At 34.4% G+C, this 24,843-nt stretch overlaps 5 protein-coding genes and 1 long non-coding RNA gene across 7 annotated transcripts; 2 read left to right on the top strand and 4 right to left on the bottom strand.

The window, feature by feature from the left end:
* Window positions 1-1,438: 1,438 nt before the first annotated feature.
* On the top strand, window positions 1,439-3,977 carry LOC118041529 (abscisic acid receptor PYL3). The gene is made up of 3 exons (XM_035048919.2): window positions 1,439-1,752; window positions 2,076-2,291; window positions 3,313-3,977. The coding sequence occupies exons 1-3, from the start codon at window positions 1,627-1,629 to the stop codon at window positions 3,529-3,531; spliced, it is 561 nt and encodes a 186-aa protein (XP_034904810.1). The 5' UTR covers window positions 1,439-1,626; the 3' UTR covers window positions 3,532-3,977.
* Window positions 3,978-4,504: 527 nt separating this feature from the next.
* Window positions 4,505-7,680, bottom strand: LOC118041528 (pentatricopeptide repeat-containing protein At4g01030, mitochondrial). The gene has a single exon (XM_035048917.2). The coding sequence runs from the start codon at window positions 7,632-7,634 to the stop codon at window positions 4,806-4,808; it is 2,829 nt and encodes a 942-aa protein (XP_034904808.1). The 5' UTR covers window positions 7,635-7,680; the 3' UTR covers window positions 4,505-4,805.
* Window positions 7,681-9,666: 1,986 nt separating this feature from the next.
* Window positions 9,667-10,396, bottom strand: LOC118041530 (histone H3.2). The gene has a single exon (XM_035048920.2). It carries the CDS (start codon window positions 10,303-10,305, stop codon window positions 9,895-9,897), a length of 411 nt encoding a protein of 136 aa, XP_034904811.1. The 5' UTR covers window positions 10,306-10,396; the 3' UTR covers window positions 9,667-9,894.
* Window positions 10,397-11,815: 1,419 nt separating this feature from the next.
* LOC140954478 (uncharacterized) lies at window positions 11,816-12,908 on the bottom strand. Of its 2 annotated transcripts, none has more exons than XR_012167743.1 (2): window positions 12,452-12,908; window positions 11,816-12,231 (listed from the first exon to the last, which is right to left on the bottom strand). It is a non-coding gene; the product is annotated as an uncharacterized lncRNA (long non-coding RNA). The 2 variants fall into 2 exon arrangements; XR_012167744.1 differs by having other exon boundaries at window positions 11,816-12,219.
* Window positions 12,909-15,197: 2,289 nt separating this feature from the next.
* Window positions 15,198-17,402, bottom strand: LOC118041531 (protein WHAT'S THIS FACTOR 1 homolog, chloroplastic). Its single transcript, XM_035048921.2, is given in 2 exon segments — window positions 15,198-15,738; window positions 15,740-17,402. Coding segments are annotated over 2 exon segments (1,596 nt in total). The 5' UTR covers window positions 17,189-17,402; the 3' UTR covers window positions 15,198-15,591.
* Window positions 17,403-17,562: 160 nt separating this feature from the next.
* Window positions 17,563-22,105, top strand: LOC118041532 (uncharacterized). Its single transcript, XM_035048922.2, has 8 exons — window positions 17,563-17,903; window positions 18,004-18,077; window positions 18,159-18,239; window positions 18,337-18,421; window positions 18,796-18,893; window positions 19,598-19,685; window positions 20,068-20,416; window positions 21,693-22,105. Exons 1-8 carry the CDS (start codon window positions 17,634-17,636, stop codon window positions 21,947-21,949), a joined length of 1,302 nt encoding a protein of 433 aa, XP_034904813.1. The 5' UTR covers window positions 17,563-17,633; the 3' UTR covers window positions 21,950-22,105.
* The last annotated feature ends 2,738 nt before the right edge of the window (window positions 22,106-24,843 follow it).

Below are 24,843 nucleotides of genomic sequence, written 5' to 3'. Positions count from 1 at the left end.
TTGGTTTATTGAGGATTAAGCTTCAATTTGTTTTTTAGATTTGTTGCTTTTGATCAAATGACTCAAGTCATGGACTTAATGAGTTAATATGGATTGACATTGTTTTTTTTATTTTTGTTTTAAAAAAATTATTTTTGACATTAACCTATCAAAATGATTAATAAAAAATAAAATAATTTGAAGTAAGAAAAAAAAAAGAATTTTAACAAACATTCGTTTAGACTGCAATCCCAAACGGATATTTAGAATAAGTTAGAAACGATGTAGGTTTCTTTGAATGTTTTTTTTAACACATACTTATCTTATAAAAATATTAAATTGATGTGTTTTCTAATGTTTTTTTAATAATTTTGATGTATTAATGTAACGAATAATATTTTTAAATTAAGAATGATGAAATTTTATTAAAGGATTAAATAATTTTTTTAAACAAGAATTATTAATTAATTGATTTCTTGAAACTAAAAGAACTAATTTATAATTTACTCCATCATGACAGTAATTAAATAAAGATTTTCAAGAGAAATAAAACGGCAAATAAAAGATATCGTGATCACTAACATCTCCTGCACTCCACATAATAGTTTGACTTTAAAGTAAACCCACTAGCTCAGTGAGGGTCACATGACACGCTAAGTACCTACCACCTACAAAAAAAAAATATTAAAAAAATTCATCCAATATTCAATAAACAAAACAGCAATGGACTGTCACCACACACCTTAGTATTGTTCAGAAATATAACTAATGGTAACTGGAAGGCCTGAGTTTGATATTTAATGATTATGAATTTAAATTTTAGGGTTATTAAATATTTATGTTCTTAATTTTAGAATTTATAGAATTAATTGAGATGAATATAAATATTCACATTAATTTTTTTTAAAAAAATATAAGTGATAGCATACTTTTAGAAATGAAATAATAGTTATTTTTTAAAGTTTTTTTTTTATAAAAAATAAATTAAAATAATTTTTTATTTTTTAAAAATATTTTTGATATGAATATATCAAGATAATTTTAAAAATTAAAAAAAATAATTTTAAACAAAAATAATATTTAAATTTTAAACCGTAATTGCAAACAAATATTTAGAATCGGTTAGAAAATATATAAGTTTATTCTTGAATATTTTTTAAATTTATATTTATTTTAAAAAATATTAAATTAAAATATCTAGTATTTTTAATAATTTTAATGTATTAATAAAAAGATTATTTTAATATTTTCTAAGTAAAAAAAATAAATAAAAAACATTATGCACCGCCACCTTCAACATTCCATTATATATATATATATATATATATATATATATAGGAGTACCTTATATATAATAAAGTAAAATGGGCCCATAGCTTTGGTTGGCCTTTTAATTTGAAAACTATAAAGAATGAAAATTGTCGGTGGATTCGTGGACTTTATTGACATAATGCTAAGCTTAAAGAAAACTAAGTGCAAGGTTATTATTATTCTTGTTATTTCGTTTCAGGCACAACCAAATCCCGAATTCTTTCCTCTCCTCTCCTCTTTCAAAGCTTATCTCTAGAAAGCATCAGATTTCCTTTTTCAGGCAAAGAGAAGAGAAACAATACAAAACATACTCATCATCATCATAAAAAAAAAAAAATGAACGGCAGTGATGCCTACAGTGCAACAGAGGCTCAATACGTACGGAGACACCATAAACATGAGCCTAGAGAGAACCAGTGCACTTCTGCTCTTGTTAAGCACATCAAAGCTCCTGCTCACCTTGTAAGTTTTTCTTTTTACCCCCCCTTTTTTTTTATCTTTTCATTGATTTTATGTCCGTTGATTTGCTCAAAGGTGTTTTGACTTTGTTCTTCTGTGTCAAATCTGTGAAATTTTGCTCGATTTCGGCTGATTTTGCCCTTCCTCTTAATGGGATTCTCTCTGTCAGTATTTTTTTTTCTCCTTCATTTGTAATAAGCCAAATATAACAGAACGGGGCTTTTCTTTTATTTCTTTTCAGTATCTTATTGGGTTTACTCTGCACGCATAAACGAATTCTTATATTAGGAGAAATTCTGATTCGATTTTATATATAATTGGATCAGGTTTGGTCACTGGTGAGGCGATTTGATCAGCCACAGAGGTACAAGCCATTCGTGAGCAGGTGTGTTATGAACGGAGAGCTTGGGATTGGAAGTGTTAGAGAGGTGAATGTTAAATCTGGACTTCCTGCAACTACTAGTACTGAGAGGCTTGAGCTTCTTGATGACGAGGAGCACATTCTTGGAGTCCAGATTGTTGGTGGTGATCACAGGCTCAAGGTATAAATAAATAAATTTATTTTCTTCTTAGCCTTCTACTATAAGCTGTTGTTGTTTCTTGTTATGTTATAGATTTAAATACCTTCAACTGTGTTTCTGTGCTTATATTAAATTGATATGCGGGATCACTATGTTATGGCATGTTAAATATTGTGGCTTGGATGGAAGGAAATGTGTGATAAGCTACCGAAAAGTGGACGAGTCTCGATGTAATCACTTCTACATCTCTGTATGTATTGCTGTGTTTTTTTCGCATGTGATGAAGAGTTTTGCTGTTTTGACCAAGATTGGAATTATATTTCGAGTATTGGTCATGGACCATAACACCTAGTTCTAGGAAATGCCAATTGCACGAGATATTTTCTTCTGTCGTGTGCTATGTTTGTTGCCATTGTATTGTGTCTCTTTTTTCTCCATTTGTGCTCTCTCATTCACATGTTACTTGTGTGGCCAAAGGAACCTCTTCTGATGGGTGGGGTATGTTCTAGTGTTTTCTCCTTCATTGATTTGCTTTGTAGGTAACTTTGTTTTAGAGCCGTGATATCACAAGTCTTTTAGAGCTGTTGTGCATCACAGAAGCACGTGGGAGATAAAGTTTCTCCTCCTTTTTATCCCTTTACTTTAGTGTCCAAATTATGTGTGAATTTGTCTCACTCAATATGTTTGAAGGATGAGAAAATGGAACCTTTTTTTTGTTGAATGATGCTGAAAACTAAATAGAGAACATTTCTGGGGATTGTGGATTTTCAAAATCAGAGGAAATATATTTTGGTACAAATAGACAACCCACTTTTCCTTGGTGATATGGAATGAACCGTTACTTAACTTTGATATATATTCGCTGACTAAGTGCATGCATGCCCACATGATGAAAAGACATTTGGAATCTGCCACTAACTATAATCTTTTGTAGTTGGATGCTTGGTTGAATATTCAGTCTCTGGGCTAAAAAAATGATGCCTTTCACTAAAAGCATTCCGGATTCTTCCTCCATCTGATCCCCCCCTGGTTTATTTTGCAGAACTACTCATCAATTATGACTGTCCACCCTGAGTTTATTGATGGGAGGCCTGGAACTTTAGTCATAGAATCATTCGTTGTAGATGTGCCTGATGGGAACACCAAGGATGAGACATGTTACTTTGTCAAGGCCCTTATAAGGTGCAATCTCAAATCTCTGGCTGATGTCTCTGAGAGGATGGCTGTGCAGGACCGGGTTGAACCTGTCAATCAATTCTGAGTAGTAAGGTCCTGGAGATGCAATCGGAGATTGATAAGTAAAAGTTATGCCGTTTGACTGATCTAGTTTCCCGAAGCTTTGTAGAGTTTGGTCGGAGTACTTCCTACTCGCAGAAGTTTTGAATGCAATGGTTCTGCCGTTGTTCTCTTTGCATTATTCCTTAACATTGAAGTGGGGTTTTCCCCTGTTTAGTGTTTAGGTTTGTAGTCAAGTTTCCTTAAAACATCCGATGAGTGGGAAAGGATCAGTTGTTTTTCAATGTTGTTTTTACTTTATGAATGGTGGTATGTAAATTGCTGCTGGTCATATCTGTAAATACACTTGTAAGACACAGTCGGTTCCTTTTGGATAGGGTTTTATGTTGTAGTTGCCGCTCGCAGTGTAGGATGTTATGATAGATAAGAACTTGAAGTAGCAGTTAGCAGCTGTTGTTTCTTCTTTTTTCAGCATGCTTTTTTGTTTTGCTTTCAGCGCAATATTGACATTCTCTCCAATCTCCCTAACATCCAGCCAGAACAATCCTTGCCACTATTTTATGTGGAGCTTATTGTGACAGTAGCTTTTGAGTGCAAGAAACTGCTGATTTTCCTGTTTTTGTCGTGATTTATAGACTAGGATAGCTCAAGTCCGATAAGCTCAGGCCGCACAAAAAGAAAAGGCTAACTGGATAGAAAGCAAGGAACCTCACTTACTGGAAGCAACTAGCAGTCTCAGGAAAACCTTAGACACGAATTTTGGCCTCATATGCTGTATTTTGAAGACTTTCCATTTTAATCTTTAAGTGTCGTTAGGGAGGGATTGGTTAACCAAGAAGTTAAAGGGCATTTCAGGTCCATCCATATATCTAAGCAAAGACGATCAATACCCAGCTTCAGTTTTTTGAGAGGACCAAACCAACCCGCATCCTAAACTCGCCCATGTTAAGGTTTTTATTAGGCACTTAATTTTGCTAGCATCACGGCACTCCGTAAAATAGGTAGAAGCTAGCATTGTAATTTCATTATGTAGCAAGAATTTGTAAGTAACAGTTCTATATATAGAAAATAGACCCTTAAAAAACTCAACAGTTCATATTACAAAATTTACATTTGCTTGCTCCTCTGCTCGGATTCTCTATTGGTTCTACATTCATCCGAGCTTGATGCTGTTGAAGCTATACCCGAGTATTCCCCTACCGCTATCCGTCAAACTTTTGTTATGATGTATCCCATTATTTGAGAAGGCTGTACACTGAGTAATGGGGTAGACTCTTGAACAATGAATGACCAATATTGTTACCAGTAGTCGTTGCAAGAACACTTCCCTGCCTTAAAATGGTGAAACCGAACACCATCCCTGAGGAAAATCTCTCTACTGCGAACAAGGGAAATGAGTTTTGCTGCTGTGTGACAATCAGAACAAATTCTTGTGTTCTTGATCACTCTGATTGGTGCGCCACTTGTTGTTTTGATTAGTCCATAAGTAATTGCAAGTTTCTCAGTGTGACTTAGGAGCATCTTCACCTTTTCTTCCTCATCAATGTTCTGGTATACGCAGTTTACATCCGGCAAATATCCAAATTTCTTCAGTTCAGAGACCAACTGATACAACTCATAGTATATCTCTCCTTCATCTTGATGGGGTATTCCTCCAGCAGAGAACAGATGAACTCTCTGATCAATTTGAATCCAGCTCCATACTTGCCTGGGCTTAATACCCCTGGTATCCATGAGATCTTTAATACGGTCAACATCCTCCCATCTGTTTGACATGGCATATAAGCTCAACATCAGAACGTAATTAGCAGAATTATATGGTTCTAACTTGAAAAGTTCCTTCGCTGCAATCTCTGCAAACTCAATGTTTCCGTGGATTCGGCAAGATCCAAGCATGGCACCCCAAACACTAGCATCTGGCTTTATTGGCATTGTTTGAATGAAGTCCCAAGCTTCATCAAGGTAGCCAGCTCTTCCAAGAAGATCTGCCATGCAAGAATAATGCTCAATGGTTGGTTTTATACCATAGTCGTTGCTCATCATATCAAAGCATTTCCATCCCTCTTCAACTAAACCAGAGTTCTTGCAACCAGAGAGGAGGGCTGTGAAGGTTATAGCATCTGGCAAGATACCAGCTCTTTGCATTCCATCAAGGAGTGCAATCACCTCTCTTCCACAGCCATTAATGGCAAATCCCATAATCATGCAATTCCAAGATGCTAATGTCTTCTCTGCACTCCTGAAAACTTTATGAGCACTTTCTAAATCGCCTGACTTACTGTACGTGTCAATGAGTGCTGTAGCTACATATAAATCTTCAATGAAGCCTTTTCTAATACTTAGGCAGTGAATTTCTTTACCCTTCCGTAACAAGGATAGGCCCCCACAAGTCCTAAGTAAGCTGGATATAGTGGCAGAGTTTGGCTTAATACCTTCTTCTTGCATTTGGACAAAAGCCTCAATAGATTCCGAGTAGTTACCATTCTGTGAACAGCCTGATATGAGAGCAGTCCATGAAACCACATTTGGTGTCAATCCCGAAATTTTGATACCATGAATCAAAGCTAAAGCTTCCTTAGTGTGGCCACGCATTGAATACCCGGCAACCAGGCTGTTCCATGTAATTAGATCTGGTTTTATTCCTTCCTCTTTCATACGATTCAACAATCTTCTTGCATGGTCAAAATGTCCCTTGAACGAATACCCTGATATTAATGAATTCCAAGCAACAATATTCTTGTTTTTCATATTATCAAAAATCGCCTGAGAACTGGTGAGGCAGTCATTCTTCACATACATGTCTAACAATGAAGTTCCCACGTATGCATCATAGTCAAGCCCATTTCTTATCACATAACCATGAATTTCTTTCCCGAAATTCAGGAGCCCCGGTTCAATGACAGCTTGAAGAACGCTAGTGATGGAGCGAGGATTTGGCCTAAAACCCGCAGCTTGCATCCTCCGCAAAATTATGAGGACTTCTTTATATGAACTAACAATAGCATTGCCTGACAACATGCTATTCCAGGTTATTATGTCTGGTTTTGTGCCTGACCTCTCCATTTTACAGAAAAGATTCCAAGCATCATTCAAGTAACCAAGTGTAGTATAACTTGAGATAATTGAATTCCATGAGGACAAACTATGATCTTTCATTGAATCAAATACCCTGCTAGCTAGTTTGATTTTTCCATTCCTAGAGTACATGATAATCAAAGAATTGCATATCGACAAATTTGATTCCATAGCAAGCTTTAACACATACCCGTGAATCTGCTTCCCTTCATTGAGAGCCCCCTTCTTGCTACAAGCTTGCAGAATCTTCAAAACTGTAGTAGCATTAACTTTACTAGTCAAGAATTGCATCTCTCTAAACAATTCTAGAGCCTTAACAAATCTCTCATTCTTCAAATTGACCAAGATTGCCTCGTTCCACAAGAGATCATCTAAATTGGGGGGTTCATGAAACACTTGATTAGCACTTTCCACACACCAACACCTCCCATAAAAATTCATTAGTGCACACCTCACATACACATCTAATTCAAAACCCCTCTTGATCAAACTAGCATGTACTTCCAAACCAAGCCATAAATTCATCACACTAGCGCAAATCTTCAAAACCACACTAATCACTCTACTATCAAACACCACTCCTTCACAATGCAATTCTTTAAAGACCTCAAGAACTTCACTTGGATCACCACCAAAGCTCTTGAACTCCTCCAAGAAATTATTCCACATAACATAGTTCCGCGCAAAACCCACAAAAAAAACCACTGCAGCTGACTTGCAATCACCAAGTTCTAAATAAGAAGTGATCAAATGCTTCGCCATAGAATCTGAATTCCATTTGTTACCCTTTTTTATCATCTGGGCATGCATTGCTTTAACTGAGTCTAAAGTCTTGCTATCAGCAGTGAAGCCATTTAAAGAGCCAAGATTCGGTACATGTGTAGGCCTAGGTGTAGTTTCAAGGGACGAGGTTGTTATGAGAGCAACAGAAAGAGATGGTGGTGAATGGGTTCTAATTGGTTTTGGCTTGTGGTTTTGAAGTAGAGGCGGGCTATGGTGAAATGGAGCCAGTTTGTCCATGGTGAATGGAGTTGGTGTGTGGAGAAATGGCATTCGACGTGTCTCCTTTTTATTTTTTGCACAATACAATAAAATGTTGGGATCCTTGATTTCTTGGATAAGGTCTATCTTCTTGCAGATCGGGTCCTGTGGAACAGTCAAAACGCACCGGTTTACCCCCCCCCCCCCCCCCCCTTTTTTTTTTTGGGCGCGACAGGCCCCATTTCTAATGGTTTTCTTTCCTTCCCTTTCATCAGGACTTCAGGGCAAATTTAAAGGATTATATTGGTTCAAAATTGCTGCACTCCTCTTGTAACCAATTTAATATCTAATTTGAATTTAGTTTAAAATTTATTGTAATTTTTATATTTTAAATAAAATATAAATTTACATAATTAAATTTAATTATATTATTAAAAATATAAGTGAAAATAAATTAAATTAACAATTATCCTTATAATATTTTTATCAATTCTATGCTAATTTTCTAGTATAGTTCTAGCATCCGTTTTAGTTAATTTCAGCGGCAAGATTGGGACATCCCATTTAAAGTAGTGAACCTGTTTCCTTTCATTATGGAGAAAAGAAAAGGCCTTCAACTCTAGATCCCGCAATTAGTGTTAATTTTATTCATCAAACACAGGTCATCTAGTATGTTAGTGGGATCAAATATGCTTGGAAAAAAGAATTGGCAATTACAATCTGCCTCTCAAGTAACCAGATATTTTTTTTTTCGTCTCCACCCAAAGAAGATTGGGTTAAATTAAACATTGATGGTGCTAACAAGGGCAACTCAGGACTTATTGGATCGGGTGGTTAGATTTAAGATTGCATGGGACGTTTTACAGTGGCTTCACAATAAGAGTGGTGTTGCAGCGCCATCCAAGCTAAGTTGTGGGCATTCAAATTAGGGCTAGAGATAGCTCGGAATAGGTTGGGTTGTATTAAACATTGAGATATTGTTGCTAATAGTACTCTTGAGATATTGTTTTTAATTTTAATTTCAAATGGAATTATTCTGTATCGGTTAGGAAACGAATATTTTGATTGTTTATATAGTGTCAAGGATATTCTTTTTATTGAGAGACACCTTTTAAGAAATAAAAGTCATTGAGAGACATGGGAAACAATACTTTATGGTAAACCTACCGGGCTATGGATATAGAAACATGTCATTACCTTGTAATTAAATTTAATTTCAAGAGTTTCAAACTTGAAAAAATCCAGTAATTCTACATATAACTTATGATTATTGAGATGAATAAACTTTTTTTTTAAATAATGATTGTTCAAAAAAAATTAATTTTTTTTTATATCTAAAATTATCATCTTGGTAAATTATTATTGTTATTTCCTATCATTGTAGGTATATCGGGAAAATGGAATCGCCAAAAAGAAAGGAGAGAAACCCACATGATAATTAATATGTGGCCTCTAAAGTTCAATTTAGACTTGCATTTCCATGCTAGTTGTAAGTTTAACACGTAGTATAAGCTCCCAATTTCCCAAGTGTCAAAATCTGAATGAACTTGAATAACCTAGTTGGTCTTCTTAATTAACATCATGGTTTTCCAAAAACCCTGTTCTCTGCAATGAAATAGATGTGTTCCTAGGTTACGCAGGAATTTTCTTTCGGTCCCATGATAGTAAGTTTCGACCATAGAGCGATGTACTCTTCTCCTGGCCCTGGCTTAGCTTGAGGTCGCTAACTCACTTGTTCGGGAGCACAGAGAAAACCTTGCCTGGTAATCAAGCAGCTTTGATACATAGGAAAAGGCCAATTTATTTAGAATGCAGTCTGATGTCTTTTAACATTCAAATTAGTTCTTCATTAATCTCTAAATCAAAGGGGAAAACCCCATTGGATTTACATCAAAGAACTCAATCAGAGCATGGTTTCTGATTTTTGTATTACTTCCATTTGCAAAAAACCCTACCAAATTTTCTTTTTTGTGCCGAATCCACAAGAATTAAGATGGATTAAACAAGAACCCATTTTAATCTAACTTTGTACACAATAATTTCAGTTTAAAACTATCAATGGCAAATAATGCATGTAGTACAGAAATTAGACCGAACAAGCACATTGTTCTCAAAAAGCAGATGCCATGGAGTCCATTTAAGAATTAGAAGTACATTTAAATAACCACTAGATTTCTAAATAACTTACATTCCAGTTACCTAAAACCAAAAACCCCAGAGCAGATAAACCTAAAAAAACTGGAGAGAGATAGAGTAGATAAAAAGTTGGAAGGAGAGAAACATGGACCGGAGCTACAAAGATACCACCAGCAAAAGAACCCTGAAGTATATACTAGGCCCTCTCTCCTCTAATCCTCCTAGCAAGCTGAATATCCTTTGGCATGATGGTGACTCTCTTAGCATGAATAGCACACAGATTGGTATCCTCAAACAATCCCACAAGGTACGCCTCTGCCGCTTCTTGAAGAGCAGCCACTGCGCTGCTTTGGAACCTCAAATCTGTCTTGAAATCTTGTGCTATTTCTCTCACCAGCCTTTGAAACGGCAATTTCCTTATCAGCAGCTCTGTGCTCTTCTGGTACTTTCTGATTTCCCTCAGTGCCACGGTTCCTGGCCTAAATCGGTGGGGCTTCTTCACCCCTCCGGTTGCCGGTGCAGATTTCCGGGCTGCCTTTGTGGCCAGTTGCTTACGTGGCGCCTTGCCTCCTGTGGACTTCCTTGCTGTTTGCTTCGTGCGTGCCATTGAAATGACTGAATTTGGGGAAATAGGTTTATGGGGTTTTTTTTTTTGTTTCTCGCAAAAATTGAGAGGAAATTCTTTGGGATGAGAAGCGAGGACTCTGGGGAGGTATTTATAATGTAAAAGAGAGGAAAGTAGAAAAGTTTTTGTCCAGAATGGGTTAATTGTGACCGTAGATTTGATGTGTTATCAATGGATGTCATTCCTTAGAGAAGGTGTGGCGCGGATCGAGATCCGCGTACATCGTCAACTAACCAAATATAATTTCATAATTTGTTATTTAAGCGGGAATTTGAAATTTTTTGGACAGTGATACGTCGACCCGCAGGGAATCCACAAAAGCAGGTGTTCAGCAGGCCGGAAATTAACAATTAAAAAAAAAGAAAAAAAAATACACACACACAAGGTTGTCAAATATATGAAAAATTCAATGGTAAAATCATAAATAATTTTTTAACTAATTCTAATTAAAAAATTAATTTATATTAATATATAATAAAAAAATCAATAACATTATAATCAATAAGTGATTTAAATAAAATAAAAAAGATAGATAGTATAAATTAATAAATTAATGACATGGCTCTTAACAGAATTTTTTAATATAAAGAAATTACATTGAAAAGTAGGAAGCACACATAAACCTAATGACAATTTAATTGTTTCCATCACAATATGTTTTTGATATACACATTTTGAGTTGCAAGCTAATGAACTTTAAATTAGTAATTAACTAACATAAATTCAATAATAAAATAAACACCTAAACAATGTTCAATATACTATAAAAAAATTCAAATTAAAAATAATTATTAAAAAAAATAAAAATAAAATAAAAAAGTCTTCATGTTAAAATTCTTCCATGTACCTAGAATCTCCAAATCTTGTATATTCTTGGCATATTTGAGTCATGATTTTCAAACATGTTGTTATCTCTCGTTTAGTTGAATTATTGGACCTATAATATATTGCTATAAAGTTTCAAATGTTTAATTTTGATCACAACTTTAATCGAAGCAAAATTCTATCAGTAGCTTTAGATATGCCACAGAACAGTACACAAATGTATTATTTGATATATTTGACAATATTAATTTACTAAATTTAATCCTCTAAAATATTATGTTTCTTAACTCCATTTGACTTGAAAATTTACTACAATATATTTTTATGTATCTAATATTTTACTGTAAAATTTTAGATTTATCCAATATACGGTTTGAAAGATATGTTCAATCTCGCAAAATTAATTAACAGATATTTTAAGGCCAAATTTGAACTTGATTTGATTCATATCACAAATTCAATAAACTTATAAAATCAGACCAAGTTTATTGATTTTATCGATTTTGCACGAGTTAAGTCCGATTTTATTAGTTTCAAGTTTTTAATTTGATTTAACACGTTAGATATATATTAACTCATAAAATTTTATATATTAACTCGTGATTTTAACACATGTAATATGTAATACACCAAAACTGGAATATTGGTGATTTGATGAGAGTCCATATGACAGAATCTGTCTTTTATTGAGTTCTCAAAGTTTAAGTTACAGCAAGGATGTAATTGAAATAAATCAAAAGAACGAACAAGTGTTCAAGAACCAAATGAAACAATACTAGGCTAGGTTTCTGAACACATTCGAAGATGCCTGAGTCTCCTGGGCGATGAGATCTGCTTCAAAGCATTTTCCTGCCTCTTGTCTCCATTTTTATCCTCTCTTTACTGAACAAGGTTAGAGAATTTGAATTTAAATGAATGATTTTGTTAGGGTAATAAGACCACAAGAGTACGATTTAAATAGAAGTCTATAAGCTTGAACCAGCCAACAGCAGTGATCAGATCAGCCTAAAAAAACTTGGAGTTGAACTTAATTAGAAATCACTCCCAGCCCAGATCATTCAGAATTTCTTTCTGCAAAAAAAACTTCACAGAACAAATTAAACTGCAATAAATAACCATTCATGATTTCTAGAATTTAGCATGAACCCTCAATAATCGTCTCATGATGACGATGATCAAACAAAAGTCAAACTCCATGATTGAATACATAATAATAACATTTTTTGCACGTTTATATATTTCATATCATGAGAATAAAGCACAGATAATAAAAATTCTTCCCATCCCATGCAAGGATTATTACCAGGAAAGAAATTATAGTTGATATTCCTCGTCTGCCAAAATCATGACAACTTTTGATCACTCTCCCCCGAAGGCCTCAAGCCAGCAGCCGTAATACAGGTACATGTACGTAGCTGGTTATTGCGTTGGAAGCCTTGAGGGAGAGTGAACAATGATTGCCACCCTGAGACCATGCATGGAGAGCCTTGAGCAACACATAGCCTGTTTATACCCCGGCGGCCGGCCCCCACAAGAGCCTCCAGCCTGCCTCCTACTTGGTGGTTTAAGTAGTTTCGTCGCAGAAAACAAAATCATCATTACCAATCGGGCCGGCAAAGGAAGCCTGGAGGGGGAGTGAACAGCCAGTGCCTTGAAGATCCATGCATGGAGAGAACCTATAGTACTTTCTAGCTCTCCCGACTCAATCAAGGAGCAGCAGACCCTCTTTATATAGACGAGGAAAGCCTTACTTGATAAGCTATCCTTCCAAAACCCACTAAATTATTCTCCGTTTCAATTTACATTTCCTATATATAAATATTTAAATTGTTAGATGTTTGGATTGAGATTTCTTTGGTAGAATCCTATTACTATTGGCGACGATCGAAACCACGTAAAATATTTTGCTGCCACGAATTCATTTATAAAAATCTTATTAAATTAACCATTTTTAAATTAATCTAAAAAATATTAAAAATATTAATCTAACATTTTTAAATTAAAAATATTTTTTTAAAAAATATCTAAAATAATTTTAAAATAAAAACAAAGACTATACCAAATATCTTTATAAAAAAAACATATCAAAAGTTGGGGTAGGTAATAATCATTTTCATTGTCAAACACATCATATTTGATTTTATTATCTAATAAAATTATTAAGATGTTTGGAAGTGTAGTAATAATTATTTTTTAAAATATTTTTTTTTTGAAAATATATTAAGATAATATTTTTTATGTTTTAAAAATTATTTTTAATATTAATGTTCAAATGATATGAAAATATTAAAAAAAATATAAATTTAAAATAAATAAATAAAACTAATTTTTTTAAAAAAGTGCAAAAACAAATTCTATCTTTGTTCTTCCAATCATAAGGCCCTCGTCGACTGTACCAGTTTCGGCGGGATGTAAACTTTCCCAATACCATGGAATTTTTTTTTTAAAAGTGTTTTTGACAATATAGTTGAAGTTTTTTTTAAAATAATTTTTCATGCTAAAATACATGTTAATAATATTTTTTATTTTTAAAAAATTATTTTTGACATCAGTATATCAAAATGATTTGAAAACACTAAAATATATTAATTTAAAGTTAATAAAAAAATAAAAAAAATTTATTTTTTTTTCAAAAACGCTTTTAAAATACAGAAACAAATAGTCCACTTAAAAGTTTATAATTTTTAATTAAAAATATATTAAAATAATATTTTTATTTTATTTTATTTTATTTTTAACCTTAGCATATTAAATTATAAAAAAAACATATAAAAAATATTCATTTAATATTATTTATAATTAAAAAAATTGAAAAATATATTAAAAAGTAAAAGCCAACGAGATAACAAACAACTAACAGAGCTGAATGACACTAGAATTTTATTTTTTTTGCAAACGCTGCACACTAGGCCACATCCCACTCCCAGCCTTGTGACTTGAAACTAACTGGAAAGATAAAAAAGAAAGAAGTGGGTGACTTGGGAATAAAGACTGATTATGCTTAAGCTAATTAAATCCGGCCACTAACTCCATTTTGTATCTTCTATCACCGTTATAACCTTACCTACATGGCTATAGGAACCTATTCTATCCATGTTGTAGAACAAAGTGATGTGCTTTCGACAAAGCATGAGAGTGATGCTCAGAATATAATTGATAAAATGATGCTGAAGATTCTTTTTAGTTGATTTATCACATTGATTTAGCATCACATATATATCATCTTGGAATTCTCGATTTTTATAAAACGCAAGGTCACTGGTAAACAAAAGCGACGTGAAGAGTTCTGCATATGAAAAAGACGCAGAATTTGAGATGTGTACGAGAGCATTTGAATCCAGACATTCCACTGTTCACATACCCCAGCCTGGATAATTTCAGCTCTTCTTTACACAGGGTTAAGCTTGAAAGTTGAAAATTTACGTCAAAACGGCAGTTAAATGGATGAATTATTGTGATTCAACTAGGAAAAAAATAGCTTGGTAGCTTTCACCGTGAAGACTTGTAGCATCCACTGCTTATCTGCTGCCCTTGCTCTAAAACAGGGAGTCCGGGCCTCCAGCGATGCCCAAGCACCGGCAAACGAGTTTGATGAGGTTCTGAATAAGCATATTACTATTAAGCATAGCAACTAGCATCTCATTGCAGTGGATGAACCGAGTTTGAAATCGAGATTATCCACGATGAATCAATAAATTAGTTTGTGAATCTGAATTGAGAGGTCTCGTCAAGCCCTAAAATCAATATCCGAGGTGGTGGACTCAATTTGCAAACAGCATGCAGTTGCAGCTGGCAGGTTAATTTAACAACAAAAGCATGGTCGCCGTACTTATATAGCACGAAGACAATAGCTGATTGCTAAATCACAGAACGAAAACGAATGATACTCCAGAGATGAAAGTTAGAGGCCATCAACCCATCTGATCCTGGTTTTGGTCAGCAACATATGTTTCTATATATGAGATCCACTGTCACAGATTTCAACTATCAAGATTTATCATTTGAGGGCTGCTCCAAGATTCATGAGATGATCAGCTTAAAGATTTAAATAGACAAAGACTTTATGTCTATGAATTTGAATAAAATCATTAGGTCAATTATATTAACAGAAGGCATAAATAATACGTAGTGAAAACAGGATGCGGGGCTCTATTATCCATGCAAAATAGTTTTCTTTTAATTTGATGGTTTCAAAGCCATCTCTAAAGTTTGATGAGAAGAAAACACATGCTATTGCTACATGTCTCCTTTTGCAAGGTGCTTCCTGAGACTTCAAACTGGAGAACATGGTTCAGGCCCCATAATTTTGCATAACCTTGTGAAATATATGTTCTTCATCCATAAAAGTCACTTTCTGTAGCAATGCTATAACGATAGCCCCTTGGAGCAGTATCTCTACACCAGGGCATGGATATTGATGCATCAAGCAGATTTGCATCTAATTTACCAACGATCTCTTGGTTGGCCATCAGGAAACACTGGAGTGAGCACCTTCTCTTTGTTATTTGTTGCGGTATCTGGCTGGCTGGTTGATTTGCTCAAATGAATTTTCACAGTTCCATCACCATCACCATCACCATCATCATCAAAAATCTGGGGGTGTATCATCATCTTCATCATTCCAATCATCTTCATAATCATCATCAAGTTCATCACCACTCGCGTAACTATCAACATCAGACCAATCTTCAGCCTCCTCATCACTTCCATCTTCTTGCCCAGAAGTTCCATCTTCTCCACCTGCTGCTTCTGTCTTTGGAGCACCTCTCCTCGGGAATCTAGGAACCATAACAAGAGAACGAAGCTTCTCTTTGATGTTCAACAGCCGGTCCTTCTCTACCAAATGAGAATCAGAATATGCTTCCCTGAGGAAAATCGAATCTCTTTCCCCTTTCAAAGACACGTAAAACAAATCAGGATGTCTTATTAGCATCCCCCTCAGCTGCTGAGAGAATCTAAACTCCTCACGAAAATGAGTAAGGTGATCAACAAGGGTCCTCTTCTCAACAGTGAGACTCAAAATCTCATGAACAACTCCACAAGCATGCTTTTCCTTCTCCTTCGAACCCGATCTCAAATTGGTAAAGTCTGAATAAGGAGATATATAAGGTATGTCTCGAAACTGGCAAATCCTTCTCATTTCACTCTTGGAAAGTTGGAGACCCTTTGGCAGCTTGACTCTGTTAAACTTTAGCGGTCTATCAATAATCAAATCTTTCTCTTGTAGCTCTTTGGCCCGATTCTCCTCTTCAGCTAATTCAGCTGCCGATACTGCAAGCTCAGGATCCCAATGAGTTAGTTCTAATGCAGGACCCCTTCCAGTTGCAACAACTCTAAAGTATTGTGGATATCTATGACAAATCGTATCCCGAAATTCAAGAGGCAACCCAAAATCAGTCTTCAAATGGGCTATTTTCTCCAACAAAATCCGCTTATCCATGGACATCATCAACAATTTCCTCAACTTAAGAACCAACAGGTCCTCCATCTCATTCCTAACATTCAACTCCTCTAAATAAAGCCTTTCAGCCTCAGGCGTCAATCTGAACTGCAATGAATAAGCCCCCTCTTCCACAATCTCAAATACAGCAGGGAATTTCTTCAACAAAGCAATGAATCGACGGTTTTTCGTAAGACCTAATTCTCTTCTAAACTTGCCCAATTCCCTAATTGACATAATTCTATCAGGTTGGTTAGCCAAAATCTTCCTTATCTTCATAACTAATTTCAGCTTCTTGTCCCTGTCAATCACATTATCAAAAGGACGCTCCTTTCTCCACTTTACGCCAGCAGCTCTAATGGGCTCAAATGGGACATGAGTTGTTCTTAATTTACCAGTAAAAGACCCAGTTTTCTCTTCAAAAACCAAACCATTACCTAAAAACTGCGACTTTTCTAGTTGAAATGGTGATGCAGAGAGATGGGTTCTGACAGAAAGTTTGGGTCTTTCGAGGAAATAAGAAGATTTTTGTGAGAGAAAAAGTGGTAAAGAAGTAGGTAGGGAAGCACTGGAAGAGGATAACAAGAGCTTAAGCTCCATATTTAAGCTTAGTCAAGCTCAAACAAACAAAACGTAAAAGCGAAAGAGGTAAGTGAATAAAAGAAGAGAATTAGAGTTACCTGCTTTCATCAAAGACCGAGATATGGTCAGGCTATGGAGCGTTCGAGCTGCAGATATAATAAGATAGCCGAGTTTGGACTCCCTCTCCCCGGGGTTTATCTACAAAGGGCAAAAACCCTTCTCCTCTGATTGCTGTCTTGAATCAGATATTTTTTTTATCCTTTTCCAGTACTTTTATGTACTTAAGCAAAAGCACAAGGACAAAAATGTCATATTGCGTTCCATTTGGGCCTAACTACTGCCTTTTCTAGAGCCCAAATTGAAGTGAAACGGCAAGTCGTTTGGAAGTTGGGTATTGACTAGCCAGCTCCAGTGGCCACTAGGCACGAAGCACTTAGCAGTGGCCGTCGTCTCGATCAATGAAATGGCGAGGAAGCGAGACCGCCGAGTACCGCCGAGTTCGGATCGTCATGAAACTGGAGCCAAGACGTCCACTCGACCGGACCAATTCAGCGAGTCAGCAGCTTCTGATCGCAAGCTGATAAGCATATTTATCATCTTCTTCGTCGTAATTCCTGCAGTATCTGTACTCGTGTACCGTATCAAATACGCTCCAAATAAGGACTCGTCATATCCACAGTTTCAGGAAGACGGACTCGTTAAAACCGACGTGGATTACCAAGAAATACTCGACGTAAGCACTTTCACTTGATCGCTCTTAATCACTGCATTGACTTGATAGCAGAAATAGTAAAATAAAGTTTTAAATTCGAAATCGTGGTGAAATGGAGTAGGAGAATTCGAAGGTTTTGAAGAATGAATCTCACCGGCACTACACATATCCTGTGTTGGCCTACATTACTCCATGGTATATGTTTGTGTGTGTGTTTATATATATATTTTTTTTGATGAATTAGTTACTACTACGGTGTTCTGATTGCTTTAATAGGAATTCGAAGGGATATGAAATGGCGAAGCGGTTTACTAATAAGTTTACGATATTATCTCCTGTTTGGTATGATCTGAAGAGGTGTGTATTTTTCGATTTTGGTATTTAGATCAAACATAAAGAGGAAGAAAGAGATGGAGGGAGAACTGACTCTTTTTTTTGTTGTTGTTGTTACCAGTCAAGGTACTGGACTAGTTCTGGAGGGGAGACATAATGCTGATATGGGATGGATTTCAGAGCTCAGAAGGAATGGGAATGCTCTGGTAATTACAAAGTGTTTATTTTTCATTTTCCTCTCACTGATTTTGTAATTGAGACATTTGTGGATTTGCCATTTGAAGGTGTAAATGAAATGTAATCTGATTGCTGTCTGATAATTGATCCAAGTAACATTATCCCTAATCGTGTGGAATTGGACTTGAGCAATTTCGAAGGGGACTTCCAATTACAATTCTATGGCCAAACCCCGTGCTTTCCTATTCTAGATAGTATTACTTCCAAAGTTACAGCAATTTGTTATCAGTCATTGTAAATTTTTCCTCGCTTGTATTTTATGGTTAAATTTAATGTTAATCTTATGTCAACCTGCATGGATCCTTTGATATTTTGGCACTTTAAACTAGTATTTTGATTGTAGGTGTTACCTAGAGTTGTTCTGGAAGCATTTCCAAAGGAGCTGCTTAAGAAGAAGAAACTTAGAGATAAAGCTATTGACCTGATAATATCAGAGTGCAAGTAAGCCTCCATGTATTTTCATGATGCCGTGTTTAAAATAAGGCCATATTAACAGTAAAGAACTGGTCCTTGTTCTACCATCTTTTTTGTTCATATTCTACTTCTTTGTCTCATGGAATGCTTTATAACCAGCGGCAATTGCATTTTATTTTGTTCACGGTTTATAATTTTCAATTCAAAACTACTCAAGTCAATGTAGCCTTTTTATTAAGCACATTCAAAAATGTTGTCAACAACCTGGGCATTTTTTTCCTGAAAGCCTTATCAGATGCATCCAAGGTCATGCTTAGCTCTCTCTATCAAAGAAAGTCAAAGAAAATTAAAAAATGCGGATGAATATTTTAAACTAACCAATGCTACATGGTTTAGATCTAAAATATATTTTGAAACTGTCTAAACACTGATCACTTGAATCTATATTTTGGAGAATCGCTCATGTAAATGAAATGAGTTAAGATTCCTTCAGCCATCTCTGGAATGGCCATGAAGATAGTTCATTCATACTCGTGAAAAGCTCTTAAGATTTGATTTTTTGTAATTGTGAATACCAAATGTTTCAATAAATTGTGGACATTATTGTCATGTCTGTACATGGATCCTCAGGTGTTCAAAATTTTATAGTCTCTGACCATGCTTCAGTCAAAAAAAGCATCCATTTGGCTTTGCTTTAGTTCAGGTTGCCTGTTGATTTCCTTTATTTGTAGGGAAATGGAATATGACGGCATTGTGCTTGAATCCTGGTCAAGGTGGGCAGCTTATGGTGTCTTGCATGATCCTGAAATGAGGAATAAGGTAACCATTGACTTATACGAGGCTACTTTTAGAGCTCATTTTTTTTAGGATCTGATTTTTATTAAAACCTATTGAAATATTGTGTGGCTATCTATCATACTCAAGTCTTTTTTTTTTTTAGTGTCTTATTAATAAAACAAAGTGATGAGTAGAAAACCGTTAGTTTATAAAATATTGCAGTGTAAGTTTTCTCACTTTGATATTTGATCAAGAGGTTCGTGTAACCATTGTAACTCCTAAAATATATTATTTTTTCCTGATTTTATACTCGGTAATCCAAGTCTTCACAGTCCATTTGCCAGTAGATAATTTTTTCTGATTTATACTCTGGTGTTTCAAACTTGTGAGATTCTGAGGAACGTTTCCTGGTTTGCAAGTATAGGCACTGCAGTTTATAAAACAACTTGGGCATGCAATGCATTCAGTAATCTCATCAAGGAATGGGAAACAATATTTACAATTGGTCTATGTTATCGGTCCACCATATTCAGAGAAGCTTCAACCTCATGACTTTGGTCCAGAGGATCTTCAGAGTTTAAGTGATGATATAGATGGTTTCTCGTTCATGACATATGACTTCTCAAGTCCTCATAACCCAGGTCCAAATGCACCTTTGAAGTGGATCCGTTTCACTCTGCAGATTCTCCTTGGCAACAGTGGTGCTCGGGCCCTGGCCAATAAGATATTTCTGGGCATCAATTTTTATGGAAATGATTTCGTGATTTCTGAAGGTACTTCTCTTTATTTTTCTTTCATTTATCCTCTTCGCTTTTTTTTTCTCTAATTTTTTTGTGATTCACTCTGGATATATTCTAGTTTGACTTCAATAACTTTGGACAAGATGGCAATAAGCATATAAGCATTTGGCTAGCAGCCTTGGGTTTCTTCCCATTTCAGCGTGTGGCTTTGTACTGTAGTAAGGCCAATCAATTTTCTCCAAGACTGTTGGAGATTCCAACTCCTGGGAGAGTGAAGGATTCATTACATCTTATAAAACAACTCTAGAAGGAATGGGTCTGGACAAACTAACAATAGATTAGAGGATCTGCTGATTTTCTTAAATTTTCTAGTCAGCTCAGTAAATGAGAAACTGATTTTCCTACATCGGTGGCAACTGTTGTGTATGAATATGTGCAAAACTCTTATGCTACGTGAGGAAAATTGGAACTTAACTGGGCTTGATAACACAATAGATGTCCTTGTGCAACTCACAGTTGGCTTGATAAAGAAAATCAAAATTTGGTCCTTCATACCAATTTGTTGCTGTTCTCCCTGCAACACTTTGTTTCTCATAAAGTGATACTGGGACAGTCCATAAGATAATCTTTCTACAGAAATTATGCATTTCATGCAAGAAAGAAGCCTGGTGAAGGTTTTACAAGGACTGTTACTTCGGCAACAAATTGGTATGGAGGGCATAGTGGCCAATATGTTCATCAAGGAACTCAATGGTTGCAAGTTTATAGAGTTCTAACCGCAACTTGGGATGACAATAACAGAGTTGTTGTTGAAGGGAACAACTGACTCAACACTTGAAGAAGTGAATTTAAATTTGCTCTCTCAAGCTAAGCAAGTATTATATGGAGCCATCCATGGTATTTTTGAAGCTAACCATGAAGAAAAACTTGCCACTAGGAAGAATCTTCTTTCAACAAAATTTATACAGCTTCTTCTTAACAACTTGGCATGCAAACCAATAACCATCCTTAAACTAGTGTAAACAGGAAACGTTGGCTCCATGTATGTATGTTTCCAAACCATGTCGGGTTCATGATGCGAGTGCTCTATGTTACAGGTAGTGAGTTGAGAGAAAATTAAGTGAGCTTGTGGGTGCTTTTCTGCAATCCGTGGGCAGCATTTTGCTAGGAAATTTTACTTGTTTCTTGGCTGCATGAGGTCCATGTATTGCATTCAAGTATAATGAAAGTGTGTTTTTGTGGCTACACCCTTCTCTTTCTAAATGCTTTGTGTTGGAGATTGTTAAATTAGTCATACTATAAACTGCAGGTTCTGAGGGTGGTGGAGCAATCACAGGAAGGGAATACCTCTCTTTACTGGAGAAGCACAAGCCTCAATTGCAATGGGAAAAGAACAGCGGTGAACATTTTTTTCTCTACGTTGACGATGAGCATATCAATCATGCAGTGTTCTACCCGTCATTGATGTCAATTTCTATTCGGCTAGAAGAAGCTCGGCTGCAGGGAGTCGGTATCTCAATCTGGGAAATTGGGCAAGGTTTGGATTGCTTTTTTAATCTTTTGTAACAGTCGACTTCTCAATACAGTGTAAAATTATTTTTAGCGTTCAGCTTACTTCAAAAATTAGGTTTTGGGGGCAAATCCGGCAACCATGATTTTTCAATGATCGTGATGTCGCGGAAATAATTACAGCAAATAATGCGATGGTCAGGTTTTTTTTTTTTTAAATATTTTTCAAGTACATGGCCAAGGCATGTGTAGCCCGGGCACCCTTAGCCCAAACATAATTTATTTCAACTCTCATCATAATTTATTAAAGTTTCGACATAAAAGTGTTATCACTCATATTTTTTCACCAAATAAATTAAAAAAATAAAAGTAAAATAGAGCGCATTGACTGTTTCAATTATTACAACTCTCATCATAATTTATTAAAGTTTCACTCCTTCAACTTTATTTTTTATATTTTAGTTTTTAAATGGTAAGAGATGAGAAAAAAAATCATTGAAAAAAAATGAGAAGTAAAGATTTTGATTGATCATATTATAGTTTTCAAATCTGGCTTAACCTAGTAGGTCAATCTAGGACCCTGCTAACCTGAGGCTGGAATTCGGTCGAGCTGAAGAAAAAACAGGAGAAAGAAAAATATAGTGTGACTTGGCAAGACCCGGTTAAAAATTTAATTGCAATCAATTGATTTTTTTAATTTTTTTTTTTTACTAAGACAACGTCGTTTTTGATTTTTTTTATAAAAAAAAACGACTCGATGATCCGGTCAAAATCCGAGCCTTGAACTAGATCAGATTTAAAAACTATAAGTCACATTCTAACTATAAAAATATTATTTTTTATATCAATAAATTCGTTTTTGAAACCTATTGTGAGATAAAGATGGTTTGTGCCCTTAATTAACATACAAAAACATAGACTAAAACTTACAATGTTTGTTTAGGTTCGGTTTAGTTTTGAATTTTTAATTATTTTTGGATTGATTAAAGGGTGTCTTGAGTTGTAAATAGAATTATTAAGATTTTTATGATGATTTAAAAAAAAATTAGGTAAAAAAAAATAGCCTTGAAATTTAGAATTTGGAATTTAAAATTCAAATTACAATGACCATGATTTTCTGATAATCTCTATTGATTGGAATTTGTTGCTATGGGCAACATGTCATTCAATCGTTTTAGAGAAACAAACTCAAATACAATACATGTTATTTTCTTGAGTTTAAGAAATTAATTGTCTTGGCCTCGCCTTCTAGACCTAGCATGTCTAGGCTTGAAGGTTTTGGCCTTCATTATTTTATTTATTTATATTTTATAATTAAATTCTATTTAAATAGATTGTTTCAAAAAAATTTATTATGGGAGGTATTTACACATTTCAAGCACAATACTTTAACTACTTGGACACATGAGAAATTATTGACTCGCTTGTGTACATTTATTATCTTAAAAAAATTATTATTTTAAAAGATAAATGATATTTTATTTATTTACCCGACTTTCACTATGATAACTAAAAAATCAGAGTTGATTTTGTTTTGCTCTAATTTTTTTTTAACTTATTTTATCTAAAAATACATAATAAAACCCTTTAAAAATATTTTATCAACCTGAAAACCCAATAAATTATTTATAAATTCAAAATCAAACCCGGTAAAATTCTTCTTTCTCTATTTTAACATGTTTTTTCAAGCAATATTAAGGTTCAAAATAGCTAACATGAACTTTTTTTATCAAATAGAATCCATTGACGTCAAAATCAACTTTTTTAGTTGTCAAAATCGATGATAACTATAATTTTTTTTCTTATCACTGGAAATCTAGTGAATTTCTCTCTCATCTCTCAAGACTAGAGACTGAAAAAAAAAATTATATCAAAATTGAATTCACAGAAACTAAAAAAACTTTCAAGGAAGAAAAAATAAATAAGGGGGGGTCTAAAATAAATGTTTTCTAAAAATCTTAGATTGACCATGAGGTTTTTTTTATATAGTCTGGTCCTCTTGTGTTTAATTTTTCCCATGTTGAATAAATTATTACTAATTAGTTGTTAATTTGTGTCTGGAATGATGCAATTAAAAGAAAAAAAATATTAAGAATAGAAAAAATTGCTAGCGGAGCTATAGTAAAATACTTGATTTTTTTAATAAAATAAAGCAAAAAATGTGTTGGTACTAAGGAAAAAGATGTGTCATTTATCTAACTAGATTTCAACCATCACGATGATGGCAAAAAAAATTAGGACAAATTTTGTTTTGCCTTAAAAAATCATTTTTAATTTATTTTCACTTAAATACACCAAATAAACACTTTTATAACACACATATATATAAACCAATTTATCAATTTAGAAAACCCAGTACACGGTCCAATATAAAATCAAAACAAGTAGTTTTTTTTCCTGACCTCAATTTGCCTTTTCAGATAATATTAAAGTATAAAACAGCTACCATCAAACTTTTCTCATTAAATAAAACTCATTTACGCTAAAATTGACCTTTTAAAAGACCATAATTGGTGACAACCGGTAACTTCTTATCTCTTTGTTAGAATCTAACGATTTTCTCTCTCAAAACCTATTGATTGAAAAAATTAAAAAATAAACTCTTAGATCAAAATTAAATTCACAAAAACTATAGGGACTTTTAAGAAACTAAAAGGAAAGAAGGAGGTCAAAATAAACATTTCCTAACATTTTTAAATTAACCACGAGATTTGTCTGGGTTTTATAATTTGGTCCTTTTATGTTTATTTTTTCTCATATTGAACAGATTATAACTGATTGGTTGTCAATTTGTGCATAAATAAATGCAATTGAAATAGAAAATGGAGGATGAAAAAAAAAGGCATAGTAGCTATTGTCAAATACCTATGTGTTTTAGTATATTTACTACTTAGATTGCCCATTCTACGTAGCGGAAATTCATAAAAAATATCAATAAACGGTAGTAAAAA

Source organism: Populus alba, chromosome 14, assembly GCF_005239225.2.
Source record: "Populus alba chromosome 14, ASM523922v2, whole genome shotgun sequence".
NCBI classification, from domain to species: Eukaryota; Viridiplantae; Streptophyta; class Magnoliopsida; order Malpighiales; family Salicaceae; genus Populus; species Populus alba.
The sequence above is the reverse complement of the archived record's forward strand: the minus strand, read 5'-3'. Positions and strand labels throughout refer to the sequence as shown.